General features: G+C 45.5%; 1 protein-coding gene across 6 annotated transcripts in view; it reads right to left on the bottom strand.

Moving 5' to 3' along the window:
* Positions 1-17,725, bottom strand: part of USP32 (ubiquitin specific peptidase 32) — a 190,444-nt gene that overhangs the window by 56,048 nt on the left and 116,671 nt on the right. For 3 of the 6 annotated variants that reach the window (XM_055001294.1, XM_055001296.1, XM_055001299.1), the window contains 9 exons: positions 14,228-14,343; positions 13,886-13,948; positions 12,398-12,481; positions 10,499-10,560; positions 9,727-9,829; positions 8,386-8,578; positions 7,182-7,357; positions 5,635-5,775; positions 1,167-1,326 (listed from right to left, as the gene is read on the bottom strand). In XM_055001294.1, the coding sequence (XP_054857269.1) occupies positions 1,167-1,326; positions 5,635-5,775; positions 7,182-7,357; positions 8,386-8,578; positions 9,727-9,829; positions 10,499-10,560; positions 12,398-12,481; positions 13,886-13,948; positions 14,228-14,343 (1,098 nt within the window). The remainder of the gene's footprint in view (positions 1-1,166; positions 1,327-5,634; positions 5,776-7,181; positions 7,358-8,385; positions 8,579-9,726; positions 9,830-10,498; positions 10,561-12,397; positions 12,482-13,885; positions 13,949-14,227; positions 14,344-17,725) is intronic. The other 3 variants (XM_055001295.1, XM_055001297.1, XM_055001298.1) reach the window with 3 other exon arrangements.

The raw sequence follows: 17,725 nt of genomic DNA, 5'->3' as shown, positions 1-17,725 counted from the left end.
ACCAAGGTTATTGAGAACACGTAAGTCTCATCTTTATGCTGCATGTTGGTTCTTCTACAAGGAAGAAACTCTTCACCAGGTCAGCCCTAGACTATAACAGAGCACCCCCGTATTCTGTGCCAGCGCAATCAACGCAGAGGGACAGTTTACCTGCTCAGCAAAAACAAATGATAATGCTTTTCTACAATGATCCCACTCAGACCTGGTTCACACATGCAGGAGAGAGACATTATATAACGGGGAATTGACAGAATGGACTGCAGGTGGAGATTCCAAATTTGAAGGCACTTTTGCATTTAAAAAAATCCTCCTGCAAAAAGAAAGCTAGCATAGCAGGGAGGAACGTCCTACTCTGTCTCTTCACGGGGAGGTTTTTAAGGTAGTGAAACATTCCAAAGTGTGATCCTCCCCCTCAGGGCTTTTTTTTCAGCTGGAACGCAGTGGAACGGAGTTCCAGCACCTCTTGAAAATGGTCACATGGCCGGTGGCCCCGCCCACTGATCTCCAGACAGAGGGGAGCTTAGATTGCCCTCCATGCCGCAGCGTGGAGGGCAATCTAAACTCCCTTCTGTCTGGAGATCAGGGGGCAGGGCCACCGGCCATGTGACCATTTTCTCCGAGGGCAACCCACTGAGTTCCACCACCACTTTTCCCAGAAAAAAAGCCCTGCTCCCCCTGTAGCCTGAAATGAAGCAGTCTGTTCTGCCGCCTTATTCCTTTTCGTGCAATTCAGCTCTCAGCCTGCAGATGAGGCACAGTGTATTTAGCTGTTCCATTAATAAAAAGCCAACGCTGTTAACGACCTGCTAGTTTTCCTGTGTGCAGGGAGATACAGCGAAGCATTCCGAAATGCAACCTGACCCCTGCGGCAGGATGGCCACGCCGCTTAATTCAGCTAGCATCCGCATAGCTGTAATTTTTTAAAAGAGGAAAGCAAGTGCCATTAACTTTGTGGGACCTTTGATAAGAGTTTGACAGTTTGGAAGTATTGAGGAGGAGCAAAGGGACTTATCCATCACCAGCCCTGCTTCAAGGTCTCATAGAAACCACTTGCAAGCAACATGGCAGCGAAAGCCTCGGGCCACATGGGCAGCAGTGCCGGTCTCCCCACAGTGCACAAGGCAGCGGCGGGGGGGGGGGGTGTTCTTGCTGTAGTCTTGCGTTACCTCTCGGCAAATGGTGAGGAAACATCCTCAGGCTCATCATACCCAGGTTCACCCAGATGTTCGACTGCTGCGTCCGGGTGGCAGGCTGCTGCCGAAGGAAGAGCAGGTAGCGGGGGGAAAGCTCCAACTCAGGCCGGTGCGTCATGCTGTTTCGGATCACCTGGAGAGGCAACAGCGAGGACTGCTTTATTTGGAGAGCTCTGCTGGTTTTCAGACATTTTGTTTATTGCCCAGTGATGATACAATGGGCTGCCTCGGGTACAGATTCAAACAGGTGGTTCGTGTGGCCCGCTGGCCTCCCACTGACGGAAAGCCACGAGCGCAGGCCACAGGCAGTTGCGCTGGGAAAGACCAGAGAGAGCTACCTTGGGTGAGTAACCCCAAGCTCAATGGAGTACACATTTTGCATGCAGAAAGATTCCAGTTCAATCCCCAGCCCCTCTCAGTTAAAAAGAGCACGGTCAGGAAGGACTTCTGGCTGAAGTTTGGGGAAATTGATTTAGCACTGTACTCAAAAGAGTCATATCACACAGGCCACAGCTAAGAGGCACGTCCTGATTTTGGAAAGGCTGAAGGCCAGAGATTCAGCCCATTGCTAACCCCATGGAAAGCACCTTGCGGAGCCAACATGCTCAGGATATAGGTCAGGATAGAGCCACTCCATGTCTTTGCCTATCTCGTGTATACCTGATATGCACAACTGACATGCAGCAAAACTGTTGCACGGAAACATCCAACGTCTTTCCCACTGCAGCTGGCTCTAACCACTCCTACACGTGGCTCTTGCCTACTGAGAGACTTTGAGCTAGAGAGAGCAGGGATTGCTTTTGCAAAGGGTAGAGAACGTGCTCCAACACGGGGCTACCTCCTCCAAAGTGTACTAGGCACAGCATATTCTGGGTGTTTCTTGCGACACACGCGGCCTTTTCCAGGCCATGAAAGATGCTTGTTTCCATGGAGAATGTGTGGGAGTTGTGTGGCAAAGCTGGGTCTTCTGGTGCTCCAGAGGAACAGTCAGTATCAAAGCTGTGCCAGTCTGCCTGCAGCCTTCTTTCCTCAATGGCTAAAAATGGTTTGGCTCTGTGTACCCCACCCCCTTGAAAAGCCACCCTGAATGGCAGCAATGCATCATTTTATTTTGTGCCTTTTTAAAAAGGAAGATGTCTTCATGATTCTGAGCCCGTCTGCTGAAGAGGGATGGGGGCAGGGAGAAGAACCCAGCAAACAACCTGTCAGAGGAGGTTTAATGCCAATTACGGAGTTTCCCTGTTGCTCTGACAGAGGACCTGGGCTTCCCTTTTGGAAGAAGGGCGGGGTGTGTGCATTTCAGCCCTCCCACATATTTAGAAGGTCGTGCCTGATCTCCTTCCCAGGTAGTCAACACAGTTGCACCCTCCCCACCCCGGACTTCACCATACTCCATCTATTCCCACTCTATAACCAGTTGTTACGAGCTATTTCAAATCTCTCTCTTTTTTCAATTTGAAGACTTTGCTAAAAGCTCATTAGGATCAGACCTCCCAATTAAACTGAAAGAGGGGAAATGCACCACTTCCAGAAAGGCAACAGAGTTAAATCTTGTGCAGCCGAAACAGCAAAAAGCCTTGAGGCACCTTAAAGACGAATCTTAATTTAGCATTAGCCAACAGCATTGGCTGTTGGTACAAAGCAGATGAATTATACAGCCCAGCCAGCCGGAGAGGGGAAGTACTGAAACAATGTCACGATCCCAAATTAGCTGGACATTTTGGATATTTAAAGACTCTGCACCTAGCACAGAACTTAATGGGTCTCTATAATAAAATCTTTTCAACCGGGACCCTGGAGTACTTGCTGTGAGGGGTTTGGGGATCTATCTGCCATGGACTGCCACGCCTACAACTGACAACAGCCCTGTCAGCATTCAAAGCACTTCACGTGGGTGCACACATGGGCAAACCCAAAGCATCGCAAAGCAAGCTCTGCTCATGGAACAAAATTTGCCCATTGTAACTGGCTACGTTTCTTGTAACCTCCCTCCTGGGCTGGGGTAGGGGTACAATGCACAGTGCCCACAGGGCAACAGTGAAATTGGTGGAAATGCACTACAAGCAGAAGCATCATTGTCTGAGCAGAAGGAGCTTTGGGATCCAACCTAATAGTTTGGTGCAATCCTCACAACCGCTCTGGAATGCAGATCAGTATTATTGTATATCAGAGGGCTACGCCTTGGAGAGACTGGTTTGCCTTAGGGCAAAGCGTGCTCAAGGCAGAGGTGAGATTTGAACTGGAGCCGTGCCAGATCACAGCTCGTTCTCTTAAGCATTATGCTACACTACCTCCTTAACAGAATAGCAGCAGCATCCTCTACTGAGTTATACGCGTCCCAAACCACAGATTTCAATAGACTCAGACTGGATTAACTATACCTAGGATAACAGTGTTATTTCAGAAGAAGCTTTCATGGACTTACATTTCATGCCTATTTGAGCTTATGTATTGCACATTTTTACTGTTACATTTCCCACCTCTATACATATCTGTGTACAAGCACACAGACACACCCACCCTGCTGTCTAGTGAGAAAAATACCCCCCTGCATTAGATGAAGCAGGATCCAGCCCACGCAAGCTTCGACTGCATTAGTCTTCAAGGTGCCAAAAGACACTTGGCTTGTTTTTACTGTACTTGCAAAAACAGAATAGCTACCATATGGTGACACAGTCACTCACCAAACGCAAAGACGGGCTTACGATTTTTCATTATTCATACTTCAAGGAGGCTTTGAGTGAAAGGGGAAATTGCACTGGGATCTTTGGAGACTACAGATAATTAGGACAAAACCATATGCAACTGTATTCTTGTTTTGAGTTCAATAAATTTCATTTTCTAAAACTATTACTTGGGCCTATTTGATTGCAAAACCTAATTTGCAAAACGCAGCCAGGATTAAAAAAAGAGTTGAAACAGAACTCTCCTTCAGCCACCCTAACAGAATTTGGGCAGATAGTCCAGGGTGATGACAGCAGCGTGGTTTCAAGCACTTGGTCTGGGCTGCAAAGGAGGGGAAGGGGGAAGGGGAGAGGGGGGGGGGTGCGTGCATGCGTGCGCGTGCGTATGAGGCTCACAAAAGTAGACAGTCTCTCATAAAACTAGAATTCAAGAGACACCCAACAGGAAACTGACTTTTCAACCAGGCTTTTAATGAAGGGGTTGATTTTTTAAAATACGATTTTGGATTGGCACCTGTTGTTATAAGCTGTCAGTGGTCCATTTTTATTGTTATATTATTATGCTGGGCTGGGTTTTTTAATGCTAGATTTTAATTCATGTTTTCTTTTCTTTTTTATTTTGTAAGTCTCTTCCTGGAAAGGCAGCATAAACATTTTCTAAAATAAAATAAAATACGATCAATTAATGACTACTTATTTATTTACTTCCTTTATGTGCCACCTTTCTCCCCAATGGAGACCTAAAATGACTTACATCATTCTCCTCTATTCCATTTTATCCTCACAGCAACCCTGTGAGGTAGGCTAGTGTGTGACTGGCCCAAAGTCATCCACCATGGTAGAGTAAGGATTCACACCTTGGCCTCCCAAATCCTAGTCCAGCACTCCAACCACTACTCCACACTGACTCTCTGAGGGCCAAACTAAATGTGATACCAGACACACGTTTTTTAACATGTTGGGGATGCAGTTTTACCTGGGAACTGTAATTTTCAAAAACAGAGCCACATGGGATTGTTGGGGGAGACAAACTGGCCAATGGTTTTCTTGCAATCTGAACAGAAAGAGGAACTACTAGCTCTTCCCCTCCCCTGCCTCCCCGCGCTAGGGACAATGCTGAAAATTTGCTTGGGGCCCAAACAGGACAATAATGCAGGGGATCTGAGAGACCTTTGTTTTTTAAAAAAACTTTAAAGCAACTACATGAGGCTGCTAATTTGATTGCTAGAGAAGCTTTAAACCTTTCCTCCTGTACTGTTTTCATAGACTACATTTTCCTCCCCAGGTCCTGGTGTTAGTTCTGTAAGGGAACGTTCAATAGTACACACACACACCAGTTCAGAACCTTGTCCCTAGCGTGGGGAGGCAGGTGAGGGGAAGAGCTGGTAGTTCCTCCCTCTGTTGAGATTGCAAGAAAACAATTGCAGAGTTCCTCTCCCCCTGCGATCCCGTGCAGCAGTGTCTTTGACAACTGTCTTTGAAAACTACAGTTCCCAGGTAAAACTGCGTCCCATGACGCGTCCATGCCGGGCATCATGTTTAGCTTGGCCCTTAGCCATGACAGCTAAATGGAATCTGCGTGTTCAAAGGCAGCAACTGTGCATACACCAGTGTGTGGCTTGGGGGCAACAGCAAGGGGGGGCACTAACTTCCATTTCCTCTGAGGGCCTTCCAAGCATATCTAGCTGGCAACTGTGTGGAACAGGAAGCTGGACCACTGGCGGATCCAGCAGCAGGGCTGCTCTTTATATACTTACCGGTCTTGGTAAAGACAGGTTTGCGGTGTACCAGTTGTAAAGAGCCCTCCAGACTGGCTCCGGGACAATTTCATAATGCTTCCCTTGAATTAACGGGGGGGACTGCCGTAGTCGACCTCCTTCCAAAGTTAACGATGGAGCCTTGAAAAAGGAAGGGACGGGAAGGTCAGAACCTTGGAGTACCAAAACGGCAAAATCTAAAATGGCACAAGTACTGGGGTAAAAAAATCATTGGTACCTGACCTGATGGAGAACGTGAGCTGCCTTCTTTTGCAAGGCTGAATTGGCCTGGCTCTGCAGCCTTCAGGATGGCACGGAAACCTGGGCTAATTCTGGCAAGCTTTGAGGGTGAGGAAGGTGAAACGAGCTTTTGCCCGTGTCTGAAACTAAGCACCTACTAGCCAAGAGAAAGATGTATCTGTTCTCTTGGAAAGCTTTCAGCAATTAGTTCTCAGACCTGTCAAGCAGATAAGTTCTTTGAACCACCTGTTTATCAGTACGTTTATTTATATAGGGTTCAATCTTGCTTTGCAACTCTTCATCAAACACACAGACACCTGTCTAGAGTTTATTTCACTTTATTGAAAATACACCCTAGTTTTTTAATGAAGCAAGTAATCAAAATATAAATGGCTATTAATATAAATCCTATAAAAACAGAACACAGAAAGGCAGTAAGAAATAGGTTTGCTAACATTTCTTAATAAATCCTAAGTGTAACATGCTCAAAGTTTCTATGAAATGCATAGGTAGAATAAGTTCTCACCTAAATTCTCTCAAGAGGTTTCTTCCATCAGGACCCTGCCATTCTTTCTGTGTTTGCAATTATATACCTCGTCATATGCAAATATTTAAGGTCTATCCACATGATAGCACAAACAAACGATAATTGGTCTGATGCTTCATTGAATATTCACAGTTTCTATTGTATAACCTTCCAATTTGTAAAAAATTATGTTATACTCAAACTTGCAAAACAAAACTATAAATCTCTGAGAAGTGTCAGAAAAAGTTAAGTTGAGAGATCACCATTGGTTGAATCTCTGATAGAGGAACATTAATCTCGATAGATTCCACTATTTTAATTAACTGTCAAAAGATTAAAGCACACCTGTTAGAATTACCTAACGCATAGAAAAAAACACAGAGACGATTCATGCAAAGCCTGAATGTTAGTTTAGAATACAAGTGCTTGGCCTAGTATTGCTCGCTATTGATTATTGTCATGTGCTTTTATCTATATTGGTGCAACAAAGGGGCTGAGACAAATGGGATACCACAGATGTTTTCTGGGTATAAAAGGAGCTAAAATTACTTGGGCCATGGATGTGGTTTACCTGAAATAATCCAACTGTAACTCAGACTTATATTAAAGCCAGGTTTATATCTAAATTACTGACCAATACAAGCCAAACCTTGGCACAAAACTGTTCCCCAAAGTTCCATGATGCTCAATCACACGAAAGGTAAATAAGATTTTTCCACTGGCATCAAAGTGAAAGGTCCTTCCCCACCCCAAAAATTCCAATTAGAGGCTACAAGTTTACCTTCATTGGTTCTTGAGTTACAAGAGGTTGGTTATCGATAGCTCCAGGCGGCTGGGGATTTAATTGGCCTAACATATTCCCACTGGAGCCAAGCAGGCACTGATTGTTATTGTCTGAAGTGTTAAGTTGCCGAGGAAAACATATTTCAGTGCCTGATGTGGATCCATAAATGAAGCCTGAAAAAGAAAGAGAGATGGGGTGGAAACAGAGGTGTCAGCAACAACAGCCCATTGGTAACGCATGAGAAGTTTCTGTGTTCACTGTTTATAAGAAACTAAGATCCAAACTATGATGACCCCCTTTGTATGGGGAGTAGATAAACACAACTAATCTGGGCATTCTAATAGATCTTGGTGTGTATAAGCTTTCCCGAGTCAACGTTCCCTTTGATGTGCTATCTGTTTCAAAGGAGCAGCATTCCAAAAGGTGATCTCGAACCACTTACAGAACCCATTCTGCCACTTCATTCTGCCGAATGCATAGATGCATGCTTGCTCTGGCCCACAGACTTAAACAAAAGCTACTGAGGATAGAGCTATGCTATGCTATAGTAACAACATTTGATTTATATACTGCCCTTCAGGACAACTTAATGCCCACTCAGAACGGTTTACAAAGTGTGCTATCGTTATCCTCACGACAATCACCCTGTGGGGCTGAGAGAGCTCCGAGAGAGCTGTGACTGACCCAAGGTCACCCAGCTGGATTCAAGTGGAGGAGTGGGGAATCAAACCCGGCTCTCCAGATTAGAGCCCAGTCTCTCTTAACCATACACCAAATTGCATACCTCCTTATCTGCATAGTTTTATTTTCTAATCCTTGGAGCAATACTAGACTACAAGGGAACATTAAGTGCGCACAAAAAAGTGGCTGACCATCTAGGCAATTATTTCCCATTGCGCCACAGCCCCTTCTCAACGCTTTTATTTTTAAGAAAATTCTGGCTCATTCTGCTGAGCATCAAACACCTAATCCAGATCTCTCTCACATTCGTATCCCTCCCATCCTTCCAGGCAGCTCAGGGCAGAGTCTGTGGTTCTCCATTCCCCGTTTGATCCTCAGGAGATACTTTGTGAGGTTGCTTCAGCGGAGAAAGCCACCCATGTGAGCTTCATGGAAGAGCGGAGATACGAGCCGAGGTCCCCCAGATCTTACATCAGGCTGCCTCTCTTTAAACCTCTTTCAAAACATTTTTAATGCTTACTGCTGCTAGTGGTCTCTGAGACGTCTGATGCAGTGGAAATGTTATCTGAAAACTTTTCTTCTGCAGCTCTGAAGTGATTTAAACTGCCTGTTTTGTCTTCTCCCTGCTCTGGCGTATGGGATGCGGGAGCCAGGAGCAAATTCTTACCTCCATTTACGACTGATGATGGTGCTAGCGCAACAGAGTTTGCTTCCTGAAATTGGCAGAGAGAGAGACAAAAGAAATATATGAACATAAACTACAAGCCAGGATGTGTTAAAGTTAAGATACTAGTACCTTCCATATCCTTAATAATATTGCATTACGGGACGCTGTATTCGTCGTTTCAAAAATGAATCCTACTTCTTAAGCTACCTACAGTCCTGAAGGCTGGAAGCCTAATATCTTTACAAAACAAACTGCTGGGATGTACTGAGATTCTCATTTGCCACACAATGGATCCCCCTCAAAACTCCAGTCTGCCTTGCCAAGTGCATCAAAGGCTTGCCGGGAAAAAAAATGCATTTATTCATTATGTTCCAGCACTGAAATTTAAATGCAGGCAAAAAATTCTACATTACCATTTCCCTCTTCTCTCTCCCCACCACTTTGATTCCAAAAACACCCCAATAGATTTCATGGCTGGTAATGTAAAATCCTCTACAGAACAATGATCTAGCCTTTGAAGACTGCAAGCCCAATCAGAAGGGGGTTAAGGAATGAAAAGATGGTTTTATCCAAAGAGATTGGGTGGGGAAGGGGGAGAAGCAATCCAAAAAGGAAAGATGGCACCAAGAAAGGCGTACGTGAGCTTAACAGGATTGCAGAGCTAGAATCTGATACATTCCCCCCTCCCATTCTGGAAAAGGGCCACCTCCCCCTAATACAGCGGTCTTCAACCAATGGATGAGGTGTGGGGCACCACCTGCTGCGTCATGAGCCTTACAAAGCCACCATATCTTTCTGCTCCTTTTGGAATGATCTGCTGGCTTTGCGCAACTGTAGAGCGTGAACTACCTAAGAAAGGCAGCAGGACAAGCAAGCAAGGCCACTCAGCAGTGGACAGGTTTCCTCCATGGCTCTAACCCTTTGCTCTTTGCTTGCCACAGTATACCTCTTCGATGGCTGGGGCTCTTGTTCCCTGTCCCAGTTTCCTTTGGGCTGTGGCTTTGTATCCTGGCCTTGAGGGCAAACTCTGGCTCCACTTCTTATTGCCGCATGGCTTGCAGCCTAGGAGTTAGAGGGGGATCTTGGTTCTGGAAAAGTTGAGGTGGGGGCACCTGACAGAGGTGGGGGCACTTTAATTTATTCATCAGCTTACTGGTTCAACACCTTCCCACTCCAAATTTCAACGTGACTTACATATTTGACATATTCCTTCCACTGCTGCCACCACTGTGACGCAATAAGAAACCAATTGTGTCCTGGCTGGAGACCGTACCGGCTCTCTCTTTCTAACCAGCCCCTAAGCCAAGGAAAAAGAAAGAGAATGAACAACTTTCGAGCATATTCACACAAGCCCGTAAACAGTTACTGCTGTGAGATAACAGCTTCCAGGTTACCAGAAAAATGAAGCTTTTGGAAAAGGGGATAGGACTGGCTTTGTTTTCTCCACTTCAAAACAGTATGTCTAGTCCAGACAAAGTATTTGTGGACTAACAACATTCAAGGCCTTGGTTGTTGTGGATTTTCCAGGCTGTATAGCTGTGGTCTTGGCATTGTAGTTCCTGACGTTTCGCCAGCAGCTGTGGCTGGCATCTTCAGAGGTGTAGCACCAAAAGACAGAGATCTCTCAGTGGCAAGGTGATACTGAGAGATCTCTGTCTTTTGGTGCCACACTTCTGAAGATGCCAGTCACAGCTGCTGGCAAAACGTCAGGAACTACAATGCCAAGACCACGGCTATACAGCCCGGAAAACCCACAACAACCATTGTTCTCCGGCCGTGAAAGCCTTTGACAATATTCAAGGCCTTATTTGCAAGAATGTGTTAGCAGAATTAAAATGGAGGAAGGGGGGGAAATTCCAGAGGTCACTTAATCTGACTTCCTGCTCTAAGGCAGGGCATCCTTTTCAAAGTCAAGGGAAGTCACCAGAAAAAAGTGTAATAATAGAGGGGTTTTAGGTAAGCATACCTAATTATCTGACCTTCCTCTTCTGGAGTGGCTGGCCTTAATCCTAAAACTATATGACACACCTGAAGAAAAAACAACAAAAAGAAAGACACATGAACATCATGGGAGAACAGGAAAAGGACATTTGAAGAGTGAGCAGGGCTTTTTTTCAGGGTGAACGCGGGGGAACGGAGTTCCGGAACCTCTTGAAAATGGTCACATGGCTGGTGGCCCCGCCCCCTGATCTCCAGACAGAGGGGAGTTTAGATTGCCCTCCGTGCCGCTCAGCAGCGCGGAGAGCAATCTAAACTCCCCTCTGTCTGGAGATCAGGGGGCGGGGCCACCAGCCATGTGACCATTTTCTCCGAGGGCAACCCACTGAGTTCCACCACCTCTTTTCCCAGAAAAAAAGCCCTGAGAGTGAGTGTTGGTCCTATTCATTGCTGTGCATTGTCTCTGATGCCATTGGTTGACACCTGAATGATCTTCAGCTTATGAGGGACTCCGAGGACATGGGAAATTTTTGGCCTCGAATCCATGTGCATGCATACCAGCAGGGGTGTCCCAAAAAAAGGTTCGCAAGAAAAATTAAAAGGAAAAGTTCCACCACATTAACAACAAACATGGAATTCACTACAGGCATGGATCTACTTCTTTGCTCCAACAGTCATATGTACTGCAGTACATGAGAGGAGCGGGATCATTCTGGGGTTCATGGAGAGCCCTGTTTTCAAATCCCATCAACAAAAAGAGCCACATGATTCGTGTATGCCTGCCTGCATACCTGCCATTAACGTGTTTTGCATTTTGTGATCATAAATGTTTGCTGAGGTTGTATTCTGTACACGGTGTTGGTCGTCTGAGAGTGTGTAAACTGCTAACATGAAATGTACTGGGCCAGTGGGGGTTGACTGTTATCTGTTGAAAGTATTTACTTTCACTTCTGTAGCAAGTGTCCTTGGATGCAAGCTGCGGGCAGCGAGCAATGTATCTTTTCTCAGAGACTGAGATGATTTCATTCTGTACTTTGTCTAGCCTAAACTAATCAGTTCCCATGTAACTCTTTGGGGTTTTCACGCCAGAATGTTAACAGACCCAAAGGGCGGTAAGTTTACCTATGACTAACACTATCCCTGTTTGAATAGTCACTTCTACCAATGTATTCGTATAGATCACTTGGACTGTATAGATCTCTAATAAAAGTTACTTCAACCAATGCACTTGAGTGCTTGCTGTGAGGGACTTGGGGGTCGACCTGCCAGGGACTGACACACATGACTCGTGTATGCCTTGGGCAGCACCCCAAACACACACACACTCTTTGAATGACCAGAATACCTCTGAGCATCTAGTGTTATCTTTCCCCCTTCCTGGGAGTTATTTTTCAAATGGGCAGGCAGGAAACAGTGGTATGCCTCATTTCCACCGCCTCATGCAGTTGCATATGTTGACCCAGCCTCCAACACAAAATCCTTGCATTTGCGCAACCTTGTTATACCAGTCATAGGCAAGTTGTGCTGTGTTTCAAAAACAGAAGCTTTATCTTGGGCCCACTGCAATGATGACATTATTCCGATTTCTAAAGAAACTGCCCATTTTCCTGGAATGCAGTGCAGGTGCCATGGGATACACTGCTCAGAAGGGCTACATGTGGCATGTCAAAGAGCCACACTTGGCTCCCGAGTCACAGAGTATCAGATTTGTACTTTAAGGCATCAGGATGCAAAGAAAATGAGCTTGGCATGAGTCAGGCAAGGCAAAACATCTCTGTGAAGTTTGCAATTCAGAGAACTGAGAGAGATCATGAAGCACTCTGGCAGAAACAGCCAATGCAGGACTTGATATTCCACAGCCACAAACATGTAGACAAGGTAACTAGAACTGCCACACACCAGAGGTTTCATATTGTGAGAAATGTACCTGAAAAAGCAGATTTAAAAATTCGTTGGCAAGAGCACTCTTCACACTCCAGATCTGATAATCCTCCAGCGTGAGGTGGCCAAGCTAAAGCAACAGATAGAAGGCAGAGGGTGAGTATTTCATCAAGTGTTTGCCTCATACTTCACTCTCACACACACAAATAAAAACTCACTCATTACCCATATGAACCTGCCCAACTGCTGAGATCTCTGGCAGAGGCACAGCACTCTGCCCCCGCCCCCCATACACAAACACCTTCTGAGGTGAAACAGCAGCCACAAACACAAGGGCTGTTCTATCCGCTTGACTTTAAAGAACATATTTCATAAGTGGTCAAGAAAATGACCACTTAAGCCTTGTTCCTACTGATACTAGTCTTGAGGTCTTGAGGTTTCAGACCACAGGAGGGAGCTCATTTATACGAGCACATTTTTAGGCCTCATTCCCACCCAATTTAGGGTCCCCAAGGTAGCAAAACAATAAAAACATTAAACATTAAAACAAGCTTTAAAATACATCTAGATGTATAAAAAAAATTAAAACAAGACATTTGACCAGGAAAGAGGGCCAATGAAAATTAAGTGAGGGGATGCCGGACAAAATGCCAGGCCTGCTAGAGGAAGACCGTGATAGAAGGGAGCAGTGGAATCTCCCTGGAGAGGATATTCCATAATTCTGGGGCCACAACTGAGAAAACCCTTTTGTGGATTGCCACCTGTCTAGTCTCAGATGCCAGGGGCACCCAAAGACAATTATAGTGGTTGGGTAGGGTCATAAGGGAGTATACAGTCCTTAAGAAGTAAATATGCACACATGCACACAGGAAACTAATGTGACAGGTTCATAGCTAGGCTAGATGTCCTGATATCCTAATTTCCTACTTAAGAGGGAGGCATTCCGTCATATGAAGTCCCCTCTTACAGCCTCAAGTGCTAGTGTTAGACGGAGGTTTACCATCTTTGTGAGAGAAAGGCCACAATAAAAAAGTTAACAAGACAGCTACTGCTTTTCTGCCCTCCTAATTAACTTCCCTGCCACTGTAGGAAACGGAACGTGCAGAGATGAGGCAGCAGATCCAAACTCGTGGTCTTAGAATTCAATAAAACGTTTCATTTGATTTTACATTTGATTTATATAACATCTTCAGGACAACTTAATGGCACATTCAGAGCGGTTTACAAAGTGTGTTCTTATTGTCCTCACGACAATCACCCTGTGATGTGGGTGGGGCTGAGAGAGCTCTGAGAGAGCTGTGACTGACCCAAGATCACCCAGCTCTGGCTTCAAGCAGAGGAGTGGGGAATCAAACCCGGTCCTGCCGCTCTTAACTACTACACCAAACTGGCTCCATACATGATGACCCTGCCTGCTGGCTTCTCTGACACTCAAGCGTTTCACTTGTATCTGAACCACAAAAACACAGTTGAAAGAACAGATGGTTCTTCAGCCATGTGATGAACAGGAGAAAGCACACAAGAAGTCTCCTACCTTGGTGGTGTCATGAGTCTTCAAGACACTCTCTACAATGTCAGGCGGACTCATGTGCAGCTCCTTGGAAAGAGAAGAAGAAAGATAATACATAGCTGACGGTTTCAAGAATGAGTCATGCCTACATACAAAGCAGAAATATTCTGATTCTACAACGTTTCTGGATAATCTGTCAGTTTACAACGAGCCTCAACAATCAGGTTGCCACCAAACTCCGATCAGCACTTGGTAAAAGGGCCGTTCACTCTGCATGAGACTAAAATATCTTAAAATATATGATTCCGAGTTTGCTCGTGGCCTTGGTTCTTACAAATGAAACAAATCACTTTAAATGCAGCTTACAGAAATGTCATCTGTACGGTTATCCTTCCAGACTTCCAAAAGGGCAACCATCATTTCCTCAAGCTCAACACGAGATAAAACCCCGTCACGATCAACATCGAAAACCTTGAAGCAAACTGAGAGAGAGGAGAGAAGCAAGATTATTCTGTGAGCTAGACTCACAGCATGCAGTCACCGCAGGAGAATGTTCAATGCCCTACACAGGGCTTTTCTTCTGGGAAAAGAGGTAGTGGGACTCAGGAACGCACAATGACGTTACTTTGGGTCAGCTGGAATAAGGGGGGAGTTTTTTAAAGTTTAAATTGCCCTCGGCGAAAACGGTCACATGGCCGGTGGCCCCGCCCCCTGATCTCCAGACAGAGGGGAGCGGCGCGGAGGGCAATCGCAACTCCCCTCTGTCTGGAGATCAGGGGGCGGGGCCACCGGCCATGTGACCATTTTCAAGAGGTGCCGGAACTCCGTCCCACCGCGTTCCTTCTGAAAAAAAGCCCTGGCCATACATAGTCACCCCAGCTTAAGAGGTGTGCTTATGTGTAATCATGTACATGCAACACAGGCTTGGGCTCTTCAGATTTTTAAGTATTCATCTTTGGCACAGATGTGCTAGAGGATAATTTGGGATTCATTTCTACCAATACTAGTTGTGATTGCATTGCCCTCTACTGGCTTCATGATGCTTCAAGTATTCTGGCGGTGGGAGGCTTTGCCCATTTTACTGTCTGAAACTTCCTTGAAAGTTATACACTAAAATAAACAAATAGACCCTGGGCATCTAAAAAAGAAAATAAAAGATGAATTTACCAGTTCCTGAACCCTGCTGTAGCATGCTGGCTATGAAACCAAGGTATGAATTAAGAAATCCCTGGTTTGGATCTTGCCTCTGCCATGAATAACAATAATATAAATAATAATAACATTTGATTTATATACCACCCTTCAGGATGACTTAACACCCACTCAGAGCAGTTTACAAAGTATGTTATATTATCCCCACAACAATAATCACCCTGTGAGGTGGGTGGGGCTGAGAGAGCTCTGAGAGAGCTGTGACTGACCCACGGTCACCCAGCTGGCTTCAAGTGGAGGCGTGGGGAATCAAACCCGGTTCTCCAGATTAGAATCCTGTGCTCTTAACCACTGCATCAAACTGGCTCTCTATGCAGTGGACTGAGGCAAATCAGAGTCCCTCAGGCTCAGTCTGATCATCTGCAATTTGGTGACACTAAGACCGACCCACCTTACAGGGTTGTGGTAAGAATCACTAGAAGATACCATATACCTGAAGCACTCTGAACACTTGATAGTGCAAAATAATGGCAACATCATCATGTGCTGGTGGACAGGTGGCAACATCTGGGCATCATAGTCTCAGGACAAACTACAAGTTAGCATTTTCATCCACTGCTGGACTTTGCAAATATAACACAGCCAGGGTCATTCAAGGCCATTCAAACCCGACTGATTTTTGGACTGCGGGATTATTTGAAACAGCTCCTAACTAATCGCTCTGAGATCAACTGACAAATATTCACCTTTGGACTTTAATGGTGGCTCGCTCTGTACTGTTCATAATCTGATGTTAAAACTAGCGACATGTTTTATTTTTAATGTAACAGTGACAGATTTGTATTTTAAAAGGTACAGCTGACACAAAGCTGACAACACTGTTATACTTGCTTTGTTTGATTTTTTATGGTGGGCCACATCTGGTCACGTTAGACTCTTTGCTGATTACAGAAAGGATGTTTTGCTGTATGCGTGCCAGCTGTTTACCAGCCAGTTGCTATATGGCCAGTGGATAAACAAGGTATTTAATCATTCACTGGCAAATGCATTTCGATTTTATTTTCTGTCTTCCCACCTGAGAGCTGATCAGAAATCCAACCACCACCACTAACATATAATTCCATAAAGTAACACAAAATTCAACCGCATAAACCAGTGATTTATTGATTGTGAGAATTAGGAAGAAGACCTGAACATCCAGTGGACAAAAGGGAGCCAGACTGTAGATCTCTGAAATACCAGTGCCTGCCTGGCTGGTGCTTCTTTGGGGCACAACAAGGATCACACCAGATTGGGGGCCGCAAGGATGGGCTATGGATGCAGAGGAAATTCTTCCCAGGTCCCTCTCTAGGCAGAAAGAAAGAGATGGGGAGAGAGGCGGTGCCCTCAGGTCCAGAAGGAAGGTATGGACCACAGTACCGTTTATCAATGAGGACAAAATAGCAAACTAACCAACTTTATTGCAGCATAAGCTTTCAAGAGCTACAGCTCTCTTTGTCAGATGCATCTGATGAAGAAAGCTGTAGCTCTCGAAAGCTTACGCTGCAATAAAGTTGGTTAGTCTTAAAGGTGCTGCTGGACTCTTTGCTATTTTGCTACTGCAGACTAACACGGCTAACTCCTCTGGACCAATGCGGACAGAGGGCCAATATGGGCCCGGATCCTAGGTATGGCTTTGTCACTCTTTGCCCCCCGTATTGTTCCCAGAAGTTCACCAGCCCCAGAGCCAGCCAATCCAGAGGGCACAGCAGGCTGCTGCAAGGGGCGGAGGCAGAAAGTTCACTCCTTCAAGCACCGTTCCACCCACAGGAAAGAGGGCCCATGCCATTATTTTTTGTTTATATGCCAGGCTCTCAAGACGGTCAACATGCTAGAACAGTAAAATGCAAACAAATGAATAAAAAAATACCAGAATTAAAGAATCTGCGCTGCTCTGAAATAGTGGATGCAAGATAGGCAAGTTAGTTCTGAATTTAAAAGAATAAATCACACAACAGACCTTGTTGGGTAAAACCCAACAAGGACTGAACCTGACTGGTCTTACTGGGAGTTCCCAAGGATGGGGAGCCACCACGGAGAAATTCCTGCTCCACGTGGTCACTTGCCTGGCTGCGTAAGGATGTGACACTCTTGGGTAACATCTTGATAAGCTGATTAAAGCATACAGGAAGGGCCACCTGGCAGTAGCCATTCCCTAAAGCACCCTGGACATTTGTTTAGGGCTTGATGAGGGACGTTCCAGCCCCTTGAACTGCAGGGGTCAACACAAACTTGAGGCCAACAAGCTAGGCCACTATCAGCCATGAGCAGGGAACCTCATACCATCCTCTAGGAGCTCCCTGCCTCATGAAGTTACAGTTAGAGGTGTGCAACTGGATACTGCCAACCCAATAAAACGTCTGGGATGGGATCAGCAATATCCAATACTATGGAAGGCATGGCCAATATTTCCCAATTCTGATACTTCATTCTCAATAAATACCAGAAATACCTGGAACTGGGTCAGAAGGCCCTTCTCCTGTTCTGCAGGCAGTGGTGCATCGACCCTGTAAACTTTAAAGGGCCACTGTTTCAATGGGTGACTGATCTTGTCTCCAAAATCTAGAGTCCAGGGTCTGCACTGAAACAGCATCCCTTTAAAGAGCCAGAATGCCAATGACCAGCTGGACGCACTTCCTATCCCTCCTGCTACATGCATGTATCTTAAATACG

This window comes from Eublepharis macularius, chromosome 17, assembly GCF_028583425.1.
Source record: "Eublepharis macularius isolate TG4126 chromosome 17, MPM_Emac_v1.0, whole genome shotgun sequence".
Classification (NCBI taxonomy): domain Eukaryota; kingdom Metazoa; phylum Chordata; class Lepidosauria; order Squamata; family Eublepharidae; genus Eublepharis; species Eublepharis macularius.
The sequence above is the reverse complement of the archived record's forward strand: the minus strand, read 5'-3'. Positions and strand labels throughout refer to the sequence as shown.